General features: G+C 37.5%; 1 protein-coding gene across 2 annotated transcripts; it reads left to right on the plus strand.

Moving 5' to 3' along the window:
- The first annotated feature begins 663 nt into the window (after positions 1–663).
- Positions 664–18,466, plus strand: LOC143879286 (inorganic pyrophosphatase TTM2-like). Of its 2 annotated transcripts, none has more exons than XM_077381594.1 (12): positions 664–967; positions 5,625–5,988; positions 7,807–7,921; positions 8,591–8,786; positions 8,983–9,096; positions 9,189–9,362; positions 11,425–11,619; positions 15,337–15,459; positions 15,552–15,673; positions 16,747–16,870; positions 17,175–17,432; positions 17,782–18,466. In XM_077381594.1, the coding sequence occupies exons 2-12, from the start codon at positions 5,652–5,654 to the stop codon at positions 17,995–17,997; spliced, it is 1,974 nt and encodes a 657-aa protein (XP_077237709.1). In that variant the 5' UTR covers positions 664–967; positions 5,625–5,651; the 3' UTR covers positions 17,998–18,466. The 2 variants fall into 2 exon arrangements, with proteins under 2 accessions (XP_077237709.1, XP_077237708.1); XM_077381593.1 differs by having other exon boundaries at positions 666–967; positions 17,160–17,432.
- The last annotated feature ends 1,055 nt before the right edge of the window (positions 18,467–19,521 follow it).

The raw sequence follows: 19,521 nt of genomic DNA on the forward strand, positions 1-19,521 counted from the left end.
AAAATATACGTCATTTTCGCTTAAAATAAATAAATAAAGGGCGATAATTTTTTCGCCCCTGTAGGATAATAACGTGATTTGACGCTAACGTTACAGGGGGTGCATTATCCTACAAGAGTTTTTTTTTTTTTTTGGAGGGAGGGGGGATCTCCCTTAATAAATTATGAATATTTAAATGACTTTAATTCTTAAATTAAAGAAAAAAGCCAACACATTCTACTTTTGATTTAGTCCCTATTAGATTTGTGCTCTGAGAAATGATTTTGAGTATAAAATCGATTATTAGACTGGATTCATAATCATATCGAGTAACATCAGATTTTCTGATTATCTATCCTCTTACTATACCATATATGTATATAATCAGTCTAATTCTAAAGGCTCATTTACCTTTTAAAAGGGCATCTAAATGAATTAGATGGGTCACTAAATGTGAGGGAGGGAGAGAAAGAGAGCCACCTTTCATGGAAAAGGTGCAACCAAGGTGGTCCTCTAATTTTACTTTCCATGGAAAAGAGCATCTAAGGCCCCATCTCTAATTTTGGAAAAAGAATACAAAATTATTGATAGAGACAACCATGAACCATACCTATTAAAAGAGCATAAATTATACCAATTCTAAATCCAAATACATTAACCCATAAAAATCCATAACTAATTTCTACAAGACAAACTACATAACTACAATAATTTGGAAATCCAAAACCAAATCAAACCCCTCTCCCTCTCTCTAATTTGTTCTCTCATTCATTTTCTTAAGTCTCGTGACTATAAAACCTCTTTCTTTCTTTCTTTCTCGGGTATTCTACTAATCGCAGAGAGAGCTCCAAAACGAACAAAACCCTCTCTCTCTTTTGCCCTAAAAATATCAAAACCCTAAAACCAACAAAAAAACAATTGAAAGATCCACAAAACGCTACAGTCTTCTCGAACTTCTGCATCTCATTCGTATCTACATCAAAACTCGGTTTGTTTTCTTGTTCTTTAATTTCTATTAGTTAATGATTTTTCCGAATGTAAATTTCTCATTTCGTTTGGTTTGAATAGATCCGAAGAACAAATAAATGAATGTGACCGTCAGGAATTTTTTTTTTTTTATTGATTTTGTTAGATATAATTTCATGTTTTTTCATCTAGGTTTTTGTTTTTAATTTTTTTTTCCCTTCGATGAAGAAGAGGTATGCTGTATTTTGATTTCATGGGCCTGCTTGAAGCCTTTGAATATTTGAAAAGAATTGGAATGTGTTTAGTATATAACCTTGAAATGTGGGGATGTGATACACAGATTTTAATAGGGAGTTTATATTAGTGGGTTTGCATTAGGAGGAGAAGTTTTTTCTCAAGAGAACTAATTTCATGTGTATTGCTTTTGTGAAATTTTAACTCTATAATAATCTTGAGAGCATGTTTGAAATGTTGAAAACTGTCACTTAGATGGAATGCTTAACAATATGATCACTTGCCTTGATTTACGTATTGCTATGGTGGAGTCTAGAAAAGAAAGTGGGGTGCACGAATCACTAAGGAAGCAACAAGTGAAGAAGAACAGTGTGAGAAGTGTCTTGAGGAAGTAAGCATGAATCTTGTTTAAGTGAACAAGAAAGCAATCTTGAAAAAAACTCTTTACTCAAGCTTGACTTGGTTGGGCATTATTTCTCATTTGGGTGGGCTACTTTTAAGTATTGAAAAAACCTGATCTCTGAAGGAATGGTGGCCAAGATGGGGTTGACAACTACCCCCTACCATGACCATATCCTTTGGGCTGGACCCAGAAGGATGTGGATATGAAGATCACTAGACAGTGAACCTTCAAGTTTGCCATCACTGAGCAATACATAGACGAGCTGAGATGCAAGGTGCTACTGTTGGATATTTGCGAAGTGATCCTTGGTAGCCCATATTTGTGAGATAGAGAAGTGATTCTCTACAGAAGGGAGAAAAAGTACTGGCTTATGAAATATGGAAAGGAGTACACCATCACAGCAAACCGACTCATAGGAGATGGGACCTCCCTCATCTCAGAAACCAAGGCTAAGAGAATGGTTAATTCCTGCCGCAAATTTGCGTTGTTAATGCTAAAACCCAAATGTCCCTCTACATCGTTGACAGGAGCATTGTCACCGACCAAAGAGCCTCGGCAAAAGGAAGTACACGGTTGACCTCCCAAGAGATTTGTGGAGCACAAGATGCGTAAGGCTCACCAGTTGGTCAAGGCCTACTCATATTCGACTTGACGAAAGTACAAGCAACACCATGACCGACATAGCATCAAAGACGATTCTCAGAAAGGAGAAATAGCTTGGCTACAATCAGACAAAAGAAAGCGGAAGGTAAAGTGAAGACGTACGACAAAGTGGAACCCATGAATTACTAGTGATATAATCCAAGCAGGAATGTTGAAAAAAATCTTTACTCAAGCTTGACTCAGCTGAGCATCATTTTTCATTTGGGTGGGCTACTTATAAGTATTGAAAAAATAAAATAAAAATTTCAAAATATGAAATGAAATAAAAGTTAAGAAAGGTTGAGATCAAGCAACAATAGTTTATAATTTGTTTTGAAAGATGACCCCCAACAATAGTTTATAATTGCAAAGCACCAACTTATATAGCAAGGAAATCAAATAGATGCACAATTATTACGCGCAAATAGAGACAGGTCAGGAATGGGCTAAATTGAAGAAAACAATCAAAGCAACACAAAAATGGAGAATGAAAGATGGTGCTGCTCCGGACCATGGTTAGCAAAACTTCGTTTTAAATGGCATTTTTTTTTTTGAAAAAAACGTGTTTGCATGTTCTCCGTTTAATATCCCGTTTAAAACTTCTACAACAAAATAACAGAGTTTTTTGGCCAACTTTCCAATTTTAATCCCACTATATTTTGTAAATGACAAAATTTTAAATGTATTAAATGCATATTTTTGCGTTCTCGTTTATTTGATCATTTCTTTTTTTGCTATGCTTTTTTGAACCAATGCCATATTAAATTCGAATTTTTTCGTTTCGTTTTTTGTTGAATCACATTTCGCAAGCTATGATCCGGACCACCCAGGCACGGAATCAATCAATGGCATTTCCTATCGATTGATGTGTCAAAACATTGATTCACACCCACCAAAAAACATTAATTTACAGACTGACCTGTAGATCGACAGTTTGACCCACTGATCGACTTGAGGCATAGATATTAGACTTGATCCAAATTTTGGGAAAAGAGAGTTTGAGTAGAATTAAAAGTAAATGAATGCACACAATGCTATACTATTGTACTAAGCTACATATAATGAAAATAAAGATTGAATGAAAATCTTTTACGATCTAGTCTAAACTAGCTTTTGATAATAATTAGATTTTGGAAAACAGGCTTACTTATATTAATCAAGCTACCCTAAGGTACATTAATTGATGCTAATTGAAAGAAAATGATTTAAAACATGCAAATACATTAGATTTTCTACGCTATGGATGGGAGACTAGACACGCTCCGCACTCACACATATTGTGCAGACTAAATCACTATATAGGTCCAAGGAACATAATCGAAGAAGTGATTGGTGATGTGACAGTGTTGTCATGATGGCATCGGCAATGGCCTACATGGCTTGGCTGGTCCTAAAGCACAAAACGGCGATGTGTTTTTTCATTATATGAAATTAGTTTGATTTTAGGGAGTGGTTTTAGTTTGCTTTAGGAAGTCCCGTGTAAAATCAATGGGACTGTTTTAAGGGACCTTTCTATTTTGAATTAGAATTCCTGTTGGATTTAGTAGAATTGTTTGGGGGTCATTTGAGGCTTTAATTATGTTAGATTCAAAATCTAGATGCTTTAAAGTCAGGTTGGGATTTGAAGGAGAATTTATACTTGCTTGAAAGATTCTGCAGTTTTGTCGGTTTTTTTTCATAGAGATAAGTTTCTCCCAGTGGAGCATCAAATTCATTTTATTTGTTCTCCCATTTTGCTTTGAACTAATTTTCTGTGTGGGGATTACTAGTTGTGAAACTCGACAACTTTCCCTGCAACAAATCTATCTACTGATGTGATTTGAAAAATCTTAGGCATCCATAAATTGGTGCCAGTGGCATGAGTGACAAAAACTATCGTAGTAAACCCTCTGATGAGAATTGAGAAAGGCGCATCCACAATGTGTATGAATGTGCTAAATTCATAATGTGATGGCTTGTAATCATGTAAAACTTGGAAGGCTTTTCCTTTACCAGAAAAGAAAAAATGAAAATTACAACAGACGAGGAGCTTGCCCGATTCATGTAATCCCATTTTACTTTTTCTATCCACTATCCCATTTGTGTTCCTAGAAATGAGATTTGAGAAATTCATAATTAAACATGAAAGGATTATTCTTAACTCCTAGTATATGAAAAATTCATAATTAAACATGAAAGGGTCATTCTTGCTGACTCAACTCAACTCAACAAAGCCTTTGTCCCAAACTAGTTGGGGTCGGCGAAATGAATCCTTTAGAAAAAATTCATGAAGAAGGTAAAAGGAATCCACCAGGCTCTAATCCTAGTTCTAGTTGGGTTCTTCTACGTGAATCATTTTCTTCCATTCTATCCTATCCAAGGTCATGTTCTCTGTTATGTTCCTAGCTATCAAGTCTTTCCTCACTGTTTCTACCCAAGTTGTTTTCGGTCTGCCCCTACCTCTTTTTACTCCATCAATTTGGCACGAGTCACCTCTTCTCACCGGAGCATCCAAAGGCCTACGTTGGATATGTCCAAACCATCTTAAGCGGTGCTCTGTCATCTTCTCCTCAATTGGAGCCACCCCCACCTTTTTACGAATGTCGTTATTTTTAATTCTATCTAGCCTTGTGTGGCATCACATCCATCTAAGCATTCGCATCTCCGCTACACTCATCTTATGCACATACTGCTTCTTGGTGGCCCAACATTCTGAGCCGTACAACATGGCTGGCTTCACAACTGTTTTTCACAGCCTGTCCCAAGCCAGGGTAAAGGAGGAGGGTTGGCGACAGGTTGGCAGCTGGCCGAAAAACTTTGCCACTCTTCTATGAAATGAATCCTATAGAAAATTCTTGCTGACTAATTCTTAGAAATTAACAAGGCGTCCTCCACGCAGGAGTTATGCTCTCTATGTTCTCCACATAATGGTGGTTATTTTTTGATTGTTTATTGATATGTGTGTGTGTGTGTGTGTGCGCGCGCGCACGCATTCGCATCTCCGCTACACTCATCTTATGCACATACTGCTTCTTGGTGGCTCAACATTCTGAGCCGTACAACATGGCTGGCTTCACAACTGTTTTTCACAGCCTGTCCCAAGCCAGGGTAAAGGAGGAGGGTTGGCGTTAGGTTGGCAGCTGGCCGAAAAACTTTGCCACTCTTCTATGAAATGAATCCTATGGAAAATTCTTGCTGACTAATTCTTAGAATTTGACAAGGCGTCCTCCACGCAGGAGTTATGCCCTCTATGTTCTCCACATAATGGTGGTTATTTTTTGTTTGTTTATTGATATGTGTGTGTCTTTTAAGATGTTAACTGGATTTTGGATTTTTTGCACTGCAGGAGAAACCTGACATTATTAGCTTGTGTGTGTGTCTTTTCAGATGTTAACTGGATTTTGGATTGTTTGCATTGCAGGAGAAACCTGACATTGTTAGCTTGTCAATGGCTCAAGATAATTCTGGTTCTGAATCACCTCGTCAAAGGGCTGGTTTGTTAAGAGATCAAGTCCAACTGGTAAAGCGGAAAGATAATAATCGGTATGAAATTACTCCGATTCAAGAAACACTGTCATTTGAGAAAGGATTCTTTATAGTTATCCGTGCATGCCAGCTGTTGGCCCAAAAGAATGATGGGATAATATTGGTGGGGGTAGCTGGTCCTTCTGGGGCTGGAAAGACCGTGTTTACTGAGAAGGTGCTCAATTTTATGCCCAGCATTGCCGTCTTATCAATGGACAGCTATAATGATTCCAGTCGTATTATCGATGGAAATTATGATGGTAACTTTTTCTTTCTGCAGAGGTAGTGTAGTTCTCCTGAACAACATAACAACAGTTGTTTATGTTGTTTATGCACATATTTTCGAATACATAAATCGAAGTATTGAACTTTTTTCGGAGACATTTTTTTATTGGAATCAGCATAAAATGTATGATCTTGGCATCTATGAGCATTTCCTGTACATAAGATCTAGTTTTGATGTTGTGTCCTTATGTAGCTCGTAGAGATTCCTTTGGTATCAATTTTTTGCTGGAATAAGCAGAAAGGTCTAGTTTTGATGTTGGGTCCTTTTGCTCCTTCTAGATTAATTTGGGTGTTTCTTTTCGAATGGAACCGGTTTTATTAATGAAAATGACTGTGGTGGTAAGTTACAATCCAAACAAAAAAGGAATGAGGAAAAGAAGATGATAATTGAGGAGGAAGAAAAAAAAACTCTAGTCTCGTTATGTTCACTCCGACCCAGGCCTAGCCAATCTATCTGCCTCATTATTGGTAAACGTCCAAACTTGATGGATATTGATCAAATGTCCCTCAATCCTCCAGACTCGATGAATAGTGATCGAATGTTTCTCAACTCAACTCAACTCAACTCAACAAAGCCTTTGTCCCAAACTAGTTGGGGTCGGCTAAATGAATCCTTTAGAAAAATTTCATGAAGAAGGTGAAAGGAATCTACCCTGCTCTAATCCTGGCTCTAGTTGGGTTCTTCTACGTGGATCATTTTCTTCCATTCTATCCTATCCAAGGTCATGTTCTCTGTTATGTTCCTAGCTAACAAGTCCCTCCTCACTGTTTCTACCCAAGTTGTTTTCGGTCTGCCCCTACCTCTTTTTACTCCATCAATTTGGCACGAGTTGCCTCTTCTCACCGGAGCATCCAAAGGCCTACGTTGGATATGTCCAAACCATCTGAAGCAATGCTCTCTCATCTTCTCCTCAATTGGTGCCACCCCCACCTTTCTACGAATGTCTTCATTTTTAATTCTATCTAACCTTGTGTGGCCGCACATCCATCTAAGCATTCGCATCTCCGCTACACTCATCTTATGCACATGCTGCTTCTTGGTAGGGATTTTACTGTTACACATAACTCCTGATGCAAGCTTCCGCTTCAACCAACCTGCTCTTATTCTATGGTTAACATCCTCTTCAATCTCTCCTTCCTTATGTAGAATCGAATGTTCTTCAATCTGGTCCAAAATCTCTTCCATAGTACCCATCTGTCTCCAAGGATAAAACAAACCTGACTTAGTCCAACAAATTACGTTGAGGGAGTCTCCCTCTACAATGAGACGATCATGGTCCGCTTCCTCCATACGACGTAATTCGTTTAAGAGAGCCTGCATTTGTGCATTGATTGAATCCAAGCAATCCAGTGGTCCAGAAAAAGCCCTCTTGGTGCTGCCACCTGACTCGCAAAAGTCCCTTGACGCCCAAAGCTCCTGGATTCCCCAGATTGGACCCATCAAAGTTAAAGCTTGACGAGGCCTGGGAGAGGGAGAGTCCACCTGGTGTCACCTTAGATAAAGGAGCCTTGCTCAGGCGAACGATGTCCCAAGATCTTGTTAAGGGATTGGCTATCATTAAAGACTGATTTTGCTGAAACTTACCCTGGTTGTGGTTTCTACGCCGATCTAGCTAATTTGATATTATATGGGTTCCCTAATTATAGATCCTCTTTTAAAATATTTAAAATATGCTTATGGTTTATACCTTTAAATGTCTTAGCAGCAAACTTTGTGCCATTCATTGTGGAACACTGGTACTTGAAATAGAAGAAAAATGCATGAAAATCTAACGATTGTAATTGTCTAACAGACCCACGCTTGACAGACTATGACACTTTGCTTGAAAATATTCATGGTCTAAAAGGAGGGGAGCCTGTTCAGGTTCCAATATATGATTTCAAGTCGAGCTGTCGCACAGGATGCAGGTTATACCCCAATTTCTTATTACGTTCTAAATGGTTTGATCAAACAATCTTTTCCTGATCAAACAATCTATTCCTAATTCGATTTGATATTTTTTAAAGGGAAAAATACACTTAGACCCCCTGTGGTTACTGACACATTCAACATAACCCCTAATGTTTAAAAAGTTACAAGTAGACCCCCTGTGGTTTCAATTTGTATAAGGAAGGCCCCCTCAGTTGACGGTTCGTCCACAAATTGAAGGGTTAGGATGATCCGATGGAGCTGATTTTTTGGGCACACCCTATCTATGTCAGGGCCCATCAAATGAACGCTTTGGATCATCCAAACAATGTGGGCCAATACCCGAATCCAAACACTACCAAAAACACAGTGGGCCCACATTGTTTGGATGATCCAAAGCGTTCATTTGATGGGCCCTGACATAGAGATGGTGTGCCTAAAAAATCAGCTCCATCGGATCATCCTAACCCTTCAATCTGTGGACGAACCGTCAACTGAGGGGGTCTACCTTACACAAATTGAAACCACAGGGGGTCTACTTGTAACTTTTTAAACATTTGGGGTTAAGTTGAATGTGTCAGAAACCACAGGGGGTCTAAGTGTATTTTTCCCTTTTTTAAATCATAATTTTCATGGTTTTTTAATCTTTTGTCTTGTACTGCTAACAGGACTATTGAAGTACCCAGCTCTCGGATTGTAATTATTGAAGGCATCTATGCGTTGAGCGAAAGATTACGACCTGTACTAGACATTCGTGTATCTGTGACAGGCGGTGTTCACTTTGACCTTGTGAAAAGGGTTTTACGGGACATACAACGTGCTGGCCAAGAACCAGAAGAAATAATTCATCAAATCTCTGAAACGGTTCATTCACTTATCCATGTTATATATATTTTTTCTTTTAAGTACTTAGTGTTTGAATTACTTTGATTTGCACGTATACTTCTTTATTAGGAATCTAAGGATTGTAGTCTGTAAAGAAACCGATATTACAAATGTCGTTATTGATGGATTCTTTGATTCAGTTTCTAATAATTCTCAACTACGCCATTCTTCACAGGTGTACCCAATGTACAAGGCTTTTATTGAGCCAGATCTGCAAACCGCACACATAAAAATTATCAACAAGTTTAATCCTTTCTCTGGCTTCCAAAATCCTGCTTATATTTTAAAGGTTTATATCTGGTCCATTTCTTTAGAACTTCACAGGATCTCGGCTGAGCATGTCTTTACTGATCAATCGTAAACTGCTTTCTATTGTTGTAGTCACGGAGGACTTTGACAGCGGATCAAATCAAGGCTGTTATTTCCCAAGAACATACAGAAACTCTGGAAGAGACTTATGATATATATCTCCTGCCACCAGGTGAAGATCCAGAAGCCTGCCAATCATATCTGAGGATGCGGAATAGAGATGGAAAATACAATCTTATGTTTGAGGTTTGTTTTTGGGAACTTAATATTTCCCCCACTTTCTCAAAACTGTGAAATAAATTCAGATGTGGGGACAGTTGTTATGCATATCTATTTGTTGACTGATTGCTTTTTTTATTTTCAGGTATAATTTCTAAATAGCCGGCTTTCATGGTTTTCCTTTTAAATGCTGCATTGTTTTGATCTTCACATGTTTCCGAATATATTAATAGAGAAATTCTTATGGGTTCCATACTTGTAGGTGATGGTTCATACAAAGTCATGGAGAATACACCATGTCCTAGTAATGTATGAAATATTTCTAGAAGCTGATATTTGAATGAAGATTATTGATACCTGAGTCATCAGTCCCTGTCTTCAACCTTGGCTAATCATTATATTTTCGGGAATATTTTTGAAATTGTACCTGAGCTAGGGAAAAGTTCATAAACCTTTGTCAGTTTTTATGATGCCACAATTCGGAAGTGAATATATAAAGGGCAGTGATAAATCGACCCCCCTAATATCTTAAATCGATCCCCATATCTCTCTCTCTCTCTCTCTCTCTCTCTCTCTCTCTCTCTCTCTCTCTCAGCACTGCCGTATATGGGGGTCGATTTATCAGCCTGTCCCAAGCCAGGATAAAGGAGGAGGGTAGGCATCAGGTTGGCAGCCGGCCATAAACTCTGCCACTTTTCTATAGCCGACCCCAACTAGTTTGGGACAAAGGCTTAGTTGAGTTGAGTTGAGGGGGTCGATTTATAACTGCCCTATATAAAAGTTCAAGTGTTGATTAAATAGAAACTTTAAGTGATATTTGATGGATCCTCGTTTTGTCCTCCACTAAGGAACACTGTACACTATAGCTATGCAACTAAGACAAACATATTTCAGGCATGGTGGCCTTGAAAAGACACATTGACATGTCCATACAATTATATGATATATTGTTAAAGGGAAATGTTATCAGCACTACCATCTTTTGATAATCCCCCACTCCTCACTTTATTAAAAAGTACAGTATGGCCCACTCCATAGGATGATCCAAACGGTCCATTAGATGGGCCACAGCCTACATAGGTTGTGCCCCAAAAATCATTTACATAGGTTGATCCTAACTCTTCGATCTATAGAGGGCTAGGATCAACCCTCTACGATTCAGTCCCTCTATCGATCGGAGGGTTAGGATCAACCTATGGGAATGATTTTTGGGGCACAACCTATTTAGGCTGTGGCCCATCTAATGGACGGTTTGGATCATCCTATGGTGCGTGTCATACCTTACTTTTTAATAAAGTGAGGAGTGCGATCATCACAATATGGTAGTGCTGATAACATTTCCCTTGTTAAATTCACAGTAGTTCATAAAGCGTAAGATATGAAGATGTATCTATTTTTTTGGGAATACATTAGAACTATGTAGATGGTAAATAAATAATACCGAAATGAGACACTTAGATAAATCAAGGTTTTATCCTGATGCAAAAAGTTATACCGCAAAATGTGATCCACTTTATCCCTACATGCTACAAAAGTACTTCACTACACAATACATAGACATAGATGGCCCTCAACAGAGAAATTGTCACTGAATCTCCTTTTCGGGTGAATTTGTTATGACCTCTCGTAAACAGATTTAACTGACTTGTTCATAAGTAAGCCAACTAAAAGCTGGACATATTCACAGAAAGACCCTTTATGCGTACTCTTTTTCTTTGTAAAATTTCCACAGTGCACCTTTGTCCTGCTCTATTGCATGCCCACATTATTATTGTAGCATGAACCTATTTAATGTTATGTTGTGAAAACTGAAAACTATGTGACTCCAAGTAGGATCTATATGTTTCATCTCCTGAATGAATGTTTTTCACTCATTATTGGGAAGGCCAAGGATAGTGTCTAACTTCTCTCATATCTTGCTTAGAATGTTTTTCCCTCATTAGTAGGAAGGCCAAGGATAGTGCCTAATTTCTCTTATATCTTGCTTTGAGTGTTTTTTTTTTTTGCTTGTATGCATTGCAAAAGTTGGTGGCATTTTTGGATCAAGATTCATTTTTTAAAATCACATTAGTATCCTTGCTGATTTCAGGAATGGGTTACAGACAGTCCATTCATCATATCACCGAGAATTACTTTTGAAGTCAGTGTGCGACTTCTTGGTGGGTTGATGGCCTTGGGATATACAATTGCAGCCATTTTAAAAAGAAGAAGCCATGTTTTTTCTGATGATAAAGTGTGTGTGAAAATTGATTGGTTAGAACAATTAAATCGCCATTATGTTCAGGTATGCATCCTTGTATATCACTATTATGTTTGAGTAGATTTTTTGTGATATTTCTTATTCTTGATTTATCTCTCATGCAAATGTTCACTTCATTCACCATGTAAATTGCATCTTGGCCAGGAAATTTGGTTAATACATTATTTATAGGCTGTAGTTAAACTACTACTAAATGCTGTTAGTAGTTTGCTTATTTGGAGAAACAGAAGTTCTCTCTTTGATGAATATTACTAATTACCTTGAAGAAGTTTCAAGAATCTTAATTTTGCAGAATGCAAACAACCTTATTCTTCCCACTAAGTAATACTGAAACACTAGTGAATCTATGCACTTTTACAATAAAGTTTTTGCAATAAACATTTTCTAACTATGCTTAAAAGAAGTCATTCATTGTAGCTTGTTATTGGAGAAATGATGGCATAATGTGTCTATAATTGGAGACTACTTGGCAAATCATATAAGTCTCCATATTCTATTAAGAAATTGTGATACATTGTTATATTAGAATGGAAATCCATAGACTAAGTGTTAAAATGTGAAGTGTGAAACGACCAGTTACCCCAAAAGCTTAAGCTGTTGGAGAAGGCGTTAATTAATCTGTTATACTTTAACACTCCTCCTCCTCACGTTGGGGGGAAGTGATATTTACGCCCCTTTTATCACCAGGGACACCCATTTGCCAGTGTATTAATGGCAAAAAGGGGGCTAGTGTACTTTTTGTCAGAAAAATCCAGTGGCTTTGATTACAAAGTACACTAGCAAATGGGTGTCCCTGTTGATAAAAGGGGCGTAAATATCATTTCCCACGTTTGGCCCCTCTTTTTAGGGTTGGCTTACATGTGGCACATGTGGCCCCACTTTCTGGGTTAGCCATTGCATGTGGATTTTTTATATCAGGGAGGTTTGAACCCATGACCTTTTGCTCTGATACCATGTGAAACGACCAGTTACTCCAATGCTTTTCAGCTTAATCTGTTGGAGAAAGGCGTTATTTATCTTTTATACTTTACATTATAAAAGATAAATAACGCCTTTCTCCAACAGATTAAGCTTTTGGAGAAGTTGGTAAGTTAACATGGTATCAGAGCCAAAGGTCCCAAGTTCAAATCTCCCGGATAGCAAAAATCCACATGAGATGGTTGGCCCAAAGTGGGATCACATGTGCCACGTGTTTGCCAAGTGGGCCACACGTGCGGGGGAGTGTTAAAGTATAAAAGATAAATAACGCCTTTCTCCAACAGCTTAAGCTTTTGGAGAAGTTGGTAAGTTAACATACTTTAATATGAAGAATAACTATTCTCTCATGGATTAATTTCTGGTATTGTTAGTGACTCCCACACTTCTGCATATGAAAACTAGATGGTGATGGAAATTGATGCAAATCCTCTAGACCAAGTAACTCAAAGAGCCATCCGGACATATTTACAAGAAAGGAGGAGGGAGGGGCTGAAGTAGGTTCCAGAAGGGTGGAGTGATGAAGATGTCTGCATGACATCTTCTGACATCAACAGAGGTCCCAAAACATCACTTTGATTTGAAATTTTGGGTTTCATTATCTGTGAACCTGATACCATGCTATGTCACAAATGTCGTTCTCGGGAATCTCTCGGCAAGGGAAAATCTCGGGATATATTAATTTTTATTAATTTTTTCGGGTTTATATCGGGAAATAAACGGTAAAATTAAAATTATTTAAAAAATATATAACAATATTAAATTTAAGAAAAAAATATAAAATAAAAATGTCGTAAAAATATCGGGATAATATCGCAATATTATCGGGATATTTTATGATAAAAACGAAAATCTCGCTGTATTTTTAAAATCTCGGGATTAGTTCGGGATTTTGTCATTTTATCAAATTCTCGCGATAAAAACACTATATTTTGAAAATATCGGAGATATTTGTGACATAGATACCATGTAAAATAGCCATCACCTCTGCCTCATTGGAGTCATTGATTCCCGATTGGGCCAGAAAATGCCCATCTCTGCACTCACACAAACCTCCCTCCAAACTTGGTTCAAAGCATAGCTAGAAAGGTCCCAAAAGCACTGCAAAACCTACGCCGCTACGCCCATCTATGAGTCACGTACACTGCCTTTGCATAAATGGAAAAGGATCCCTTGGAGACATTCTTAAACAGGTGGTTGTTTCTTTCTTTCCAGATTTTCGACATTGCAGCAAGCAAAGGTGATGTCGAAAGAATCTTTTTTAAGCCAAAAAGTGGCAATTTAGCTCTCAAAAAAATTGTTGAGCTAGGCTAGTAACACTCAAGGCATACCAAATCGACCAATAATATAATACCAAGACTCCCTAGGAGTCTGACAGTGTATGAACAAATGATCAACGGTCTCCCATGCCTCTAAACACATTACACAATGATCCACTATTAGCACCTTTTGATTACGAAGATGATCGACTGACATGATCTTGTTCAACACAGTAGTCCAACAAAAAATGCACGCTCTAGGCGGAACTGGAATTCTCCCCACTCCTATTAATTGGAGAGGATGGCACAACTGGAGGGAGATGTTGGTAAAAATATTTTAAATTAAACTCCCCAATGGAGTTCCAAATCCAGACCCTTTTAACCCCTACCAAGCGTGAAGGAGCTTTAGGGAGGTTCTATCTGCTAGGTGGAATCCAAATTTGGGAGGGAGTTTAGGAGCTGTTTTAAGGTGTTTGGGAGGGTTTGTGAGTTGTTTCTAACTCAAAGTGTTAGGTGTTTTAGTTATAACCCTAAAAACTTAGGATGTCTGTTGTTTATTTGAGACACAAATACTTAGATTAGTAGATGCGGTCTCAGTATCTGTTAGGAATTAGTAAGAGTAGGATTTGAAGATTGATTTAGACTATGGGAAGTTGGTGTAATGTATAGTCTATGGATGGACTGCCAATTAGTGTACCATCATAGTTTACAATTTTACATTTCTTTCATTCAATATAGTTTCTTTGCTTGAATTTTAATTGTCTATTTTTTCCTCTTCAGTTGAGTACGCTGTGTCGTTTGATTTCATCTATCCGATTACCTTTAAAGGAAGGCATTTCATCTTCTAAGAAATTTCAGAACTAGGAAATTTTTTGAGCTCTGGTTGTTAAAACCTGGTGCATCAGTTAACTTAACTCTATATTAATTAACTGATTTGCATCGGAATAATCAGCAATCTGTTTACTTATTAGTAAGTATTTTGGGCTGAATCCTTCCGTTGTTGGGTATGCAGGAGCACTTCCCATATTGCATATAATTTTCATTGTAAATGTTTAAGGTTCCCATGGTGTTTGTCTTTGAGCTTAGTTTTTATAGTCTTCCATGTTTTTTCTCAAGGGCCTTTTGGATCTTCATCTTCATCTTGTTGAATCATCCTTCCCTTCTTGTTCCACCTAAATAAAAGTACCTATCCAACTTCTCCATTCACCTCTTGGAACCCGCAGGCATGTTCTTTGCTCACAGAGCATTTCTTTGATGAGTTGTGTTTCTTTGAAATGCCTCTTTCGATAATACTTGGCCCCAATCGTGCCTAACTCTTAAGATAGTATGTTTCCCCATCAATATGTATTTAGCTTGAAAAAAGACCCATTTCTATTTAGCTTGCTGTATTTATATTGCCTGCCAAGCTATATACATTTTACTAGTGGCACTTTATAAATTATACTGCTAATAGTTTTATTTACTAATTTTTGCACTGGATTTTAATTTTTATTGATGTCGGTAAAAGGTGCAAGGAAGAGATCGTTTAGCTGTAAAAATCATAGGAGAGCAATTGGGCCTGGAAGGTTCGTATATTCCTCGTACTTATATACAGCAGATTCAGCTGGAAAAACTTGTAAATGAAGTTATGGTATGGCATCTTTTGAATTTTCCTTACGCTGAATATTTCATTTCCTACTTACATTTAGTAAATTGTTGTAATCTGATATGATTGGTACACAGGCGTTACCAGATGATTTGAGGATGAAGCTCAGTATAGATGAGGATTTGGCGTCTAGCCCCAAAGAAGCACTTTCCCGAGCCTCTGCAGATAGGGTCGCCATGAGAACTAAGAATCTTAAGAGGTATTGTTTCTGATCCCACCAATGAGATGTTTGTTGCAAAGAAATGAAAGGAGTTGATTTTTCAAAAGAAGATAGTTGGAGGTCGTTAGGGAATAAGATTATCATCGGAGCAGCAGTATAGCGATATTATACTAATAGATGAGGTTTATATGTATGCACGCACGTATCTGAGAATAATTATTAACTCAAGGGTGCTGTTGCAAGCCCTTAATATCATCCATAGCATTCACGGTGATCTGCTTCACCGGTTTCCACTTTAACAAAAATCCAGAGAAAGAGAAAGGGCTCATATTTGTGATACCTGACCACAAAACTGAGTATACAATGACACAACGGGATAATAAATATGATGTGGAGGAGAGAACAAGATAAAAAATAGAGGGCAACAGCCACACATGGGGAGAGTAATTCATTCTCTTCAAAAATGAGTATACAGTGATATATATAGTTATACATCTATCATATATATTAAGCATGCTTCTTTCCTTTGTCATTTGTTTCTTTTCGTGGAAAATTTTATTGGAAAATTTTTTCCATGGAAAATATTTGTGAAAATTTTTCTATGGTAAGTTTTTCCACACCTCATGTATAGCATGGATGGGGCCCATCATTTTACATGTGTTCTAATAGAGTAGGGACTATCATTCTCACATGCACCAGACAGCAGACAGCTGCGAAATGCCTTTCTGCACTATGTTGCAAATATCTCCTATATTTTCAAAATATCGCATTTTGATCGCGACATTTTGATAAAAGGACAAAATCCTAAAATACTCCTGAGATTTTTAAAGGGGAGTGATAAATTGACCCCCTATGTCTTTCTCTCTCCTCTCTCTCTTTCTCTAACCCAGAGGAGAGAGAAAGAGACATAGGGGGCCGATTTAAGATATTTGGGGTTTGATTTATGGAAGTGATATATCCGCCCCTTTTGATCACCAGAAACACCCCCTGTCAGTGTATCAATGACTAAAGAGTACTTATGTCAGAAGAATTCAATGTCCCTGATGGTTGAATGGTAAGGAAAGTTTGTATGTTTAATTTCTAGAAAGGTAACTGTTGTATATTTTGAACAGTGGTTTCTCACATTCCTATTCAACGCAACGGGACAAGAATCTAACCAAGCCAACCAGGATTGATGTCAACAGTCGAAGGTTTGATGGAAGAACCCCGGAATCGCCTGCAATGCTTGCAAACCAGGTGAGATCCTGCAACTCAAGAAATGACATTTCTTTTTAAGTTATTTAAATATACTGAGGACATCTTGACCACTGAGCTACAAATCCAACATAATTCCTCATCCTAAAACTGAAAGGGAGTTGGAAATGTTTCTTAACATTGCTCTTGAGCATCAAATCTTGGGCTTTTGGCACTCTTTTAGGTTGCTGTAAACAAACTCACATTGAAAACTTGTATTGTAGAAATTGGTATTATACTGGCAACTCCCATTAAGTTCTAAACATTATTTTTCCGCTTCTGATCCTTTTAGGGTGTCATTACTCAGCTCTCAGAGCAGATTGCGACACTGAATGAGAGGATGGATGAATTCACATCCCGAATCGAAGAACTGAATTCCAAGTTCAGCATCAAGAAATCTTCTACTAGCCAACAAAACCTGTCTCCGCAAGCTGAAACTTGCAATGGATCTGTACCCACTTCTCTCTTCGTATCTGGTTTAAGCAATGGTACCTTGGCTGGATCCCTAATACCCAGGTCATCATCTTCTACCCATTTGGCCAAAGAATCTCAGTTAATGGAAGAGGTATGATATTCTTTCCTTTTAATTCATACCAGCTCATGGCCTGTTAGAAATTATGGTATGATTGTTTAATATATCGGCTGGTACTTAGTGTATCAGCAGGACACTGATAAGCTATCCATGACCTAGTGAATCGCCAGTATCAATATTTTATATCTTTTGCCGATGATTTTCTATATTGCATATTGATCAAGTGCGCACTTATATTGCTCAAATACAATTTTAAAATAAAAATGAAAATCAAAGGTGCACTTATCAGTGAGTCCATGATATTCTACATCTCTAATTTATTTTAATATTGTGCTTTGTTTTCTCTATCTTGGTCTGATTCTGTGAAGTATGCTATAAACAGATTGCGCTCATTGCACGGGGTCAACGTCAACTCATTCACCAATTAGATAACCTCAGCAGTTTTCTACATGAGAACATGGGAGAGCAGAATCAGAGAGGAAGAACACATGGCAAAAGCATCATAATTGATGCTGATTTTTGCAGAAACCCCCTTATTCTCACATTGGCATTAGGAGGCATTGGTATATTTTTGTTCAAGGGCCTGTTCCGAAACTGAGCCCTCTGCGCACACAAATGCCAAAATGTCAGACGATTTTGCATCTCTGAGAAGGCAAACCTTGCATTTTCAATTTGCAAAAGAATCCTACTTAGTTCTACATGAAAAAGGTGGTTGATCGACTCACCAGTAACCTTTGCAATTCATTTCTGACACAGGCATTCTTTCCTAAGTAATCTATGATTACAGAGCTACTTTTATGCAAGACAACTCTTCAAGGTTGTCTCGAGTCTGAAGAGATGGATGATTTTCAAATTTGTGTATTTTCTTGGGGAATATTCAGATTTACAAAATGCAAGACAACTCTTCAAGGTTGTCTTGAGTCTGAAGAGAAATGCTTTTCAAATTTGTATATTTTATTTAGGAATATTCAGATTTCCAAAATGAGGGGGGAAGATATTGAACGAATGTAGTCCAATATGTTTTTTTCGAAGGCTACATGGCTTTATATGTAAGTCATCTTTACTCTTCCCTGGTCTCATTTTGAGTTTATTTGGATGGTAAATATACATGCATTAGAATGTACTTAAATTGCAAATTTATTTGATCTAGGTGGAGCACCACTACTAGTCTGGCCCAGTGCTTTGTGTTTCAGTTCCTTATAAATTTAAAGAAGAGGAACAGTATCTGCATTCCATTTCTTTTGTTGTCTTTTCTTGAGAAAAAAATCAATTTCAAGAGAAGACAAACAAAGGAGGGTGGGAATGCTGGAAAGTAGGTGGAAGTGCCATGTTCCCTTTATTTTTTTATGGGTAAGCTGGGGTTAGGCCAAGACCCCTACCAGATGTCTTAATAAAGAGGACACAATACAGGAATAAAAGAAGAAAATTACAATCGCGAATGAAGCTCTCCCTCTCTATCCAATGGTCTGGGGGCAAAGAGACAGAGGAATGTTGCTCCCTTTGCATGGACAAGAGCGTTTTGAGAGTAGATCTGCTGCTGAATTTCCTTCTCTTCCTATATGGGTCACGGGAACGTGAGAGATTGTAGCCATCTTCCCTTTATTATTATTATCAGGTAAATGATACAAAAACACACTTGGTTTAGGATTGTCTCAAACAGCCACGCTAATGTTACCAAGTGTACAAAGTAATGTTACCAAGTGTACAAAGGTAGTAAGCATGGTTGTCATTTTAACAAAAAAAAAAGGTTATTTCTCATCAGAAATTGATTATTAATGAACGGCCTCGATCACCTACATGCAATGTGAAATGTAGCAATTTACTTTGCTGTAAAAAATGAAGTTCCCAGGGGAGTTGATATTTCAACTATTCCCTGTTTGGGTTACAAGAAAAACATTTCTGATTGAAAAACAATACTTGGGAACAAATTTCTTTCCATGATTTAGAGGGAAATGATATGATTATGGTTAATTTAGAGGGGTATTATCATAAATTGAAGATCTCCAAGTAAAAATTGAATAGGTTGGTTCATGTTATCTGTTTTTGTATGTAAAAAAAGGTAAAATAAATTTAAAAATATTTTTCCTTTCCAAACTTTTTTCAGAAAATTCCTGCAATCCAA

The sequence above is a fragment of the Tasmannia lanceolata genome, unplaced genomic scaffold (genome assembly GCF_043159265.1).
Source record: "Tasmannia lanceolata isolate RefF3 unplaced genomic scaffold, GAP_Taslan_0.1 ptg000006l, whole genome shotgun sequence".
Classification (NCBI taxonomy): domain Eukaryota; kingdom Viridiplantae; phylum Streptophyta; class Magnoliopsida; order Canellales; family Winteraceae; genus Tasmannia; species Tasmannia lanceolata.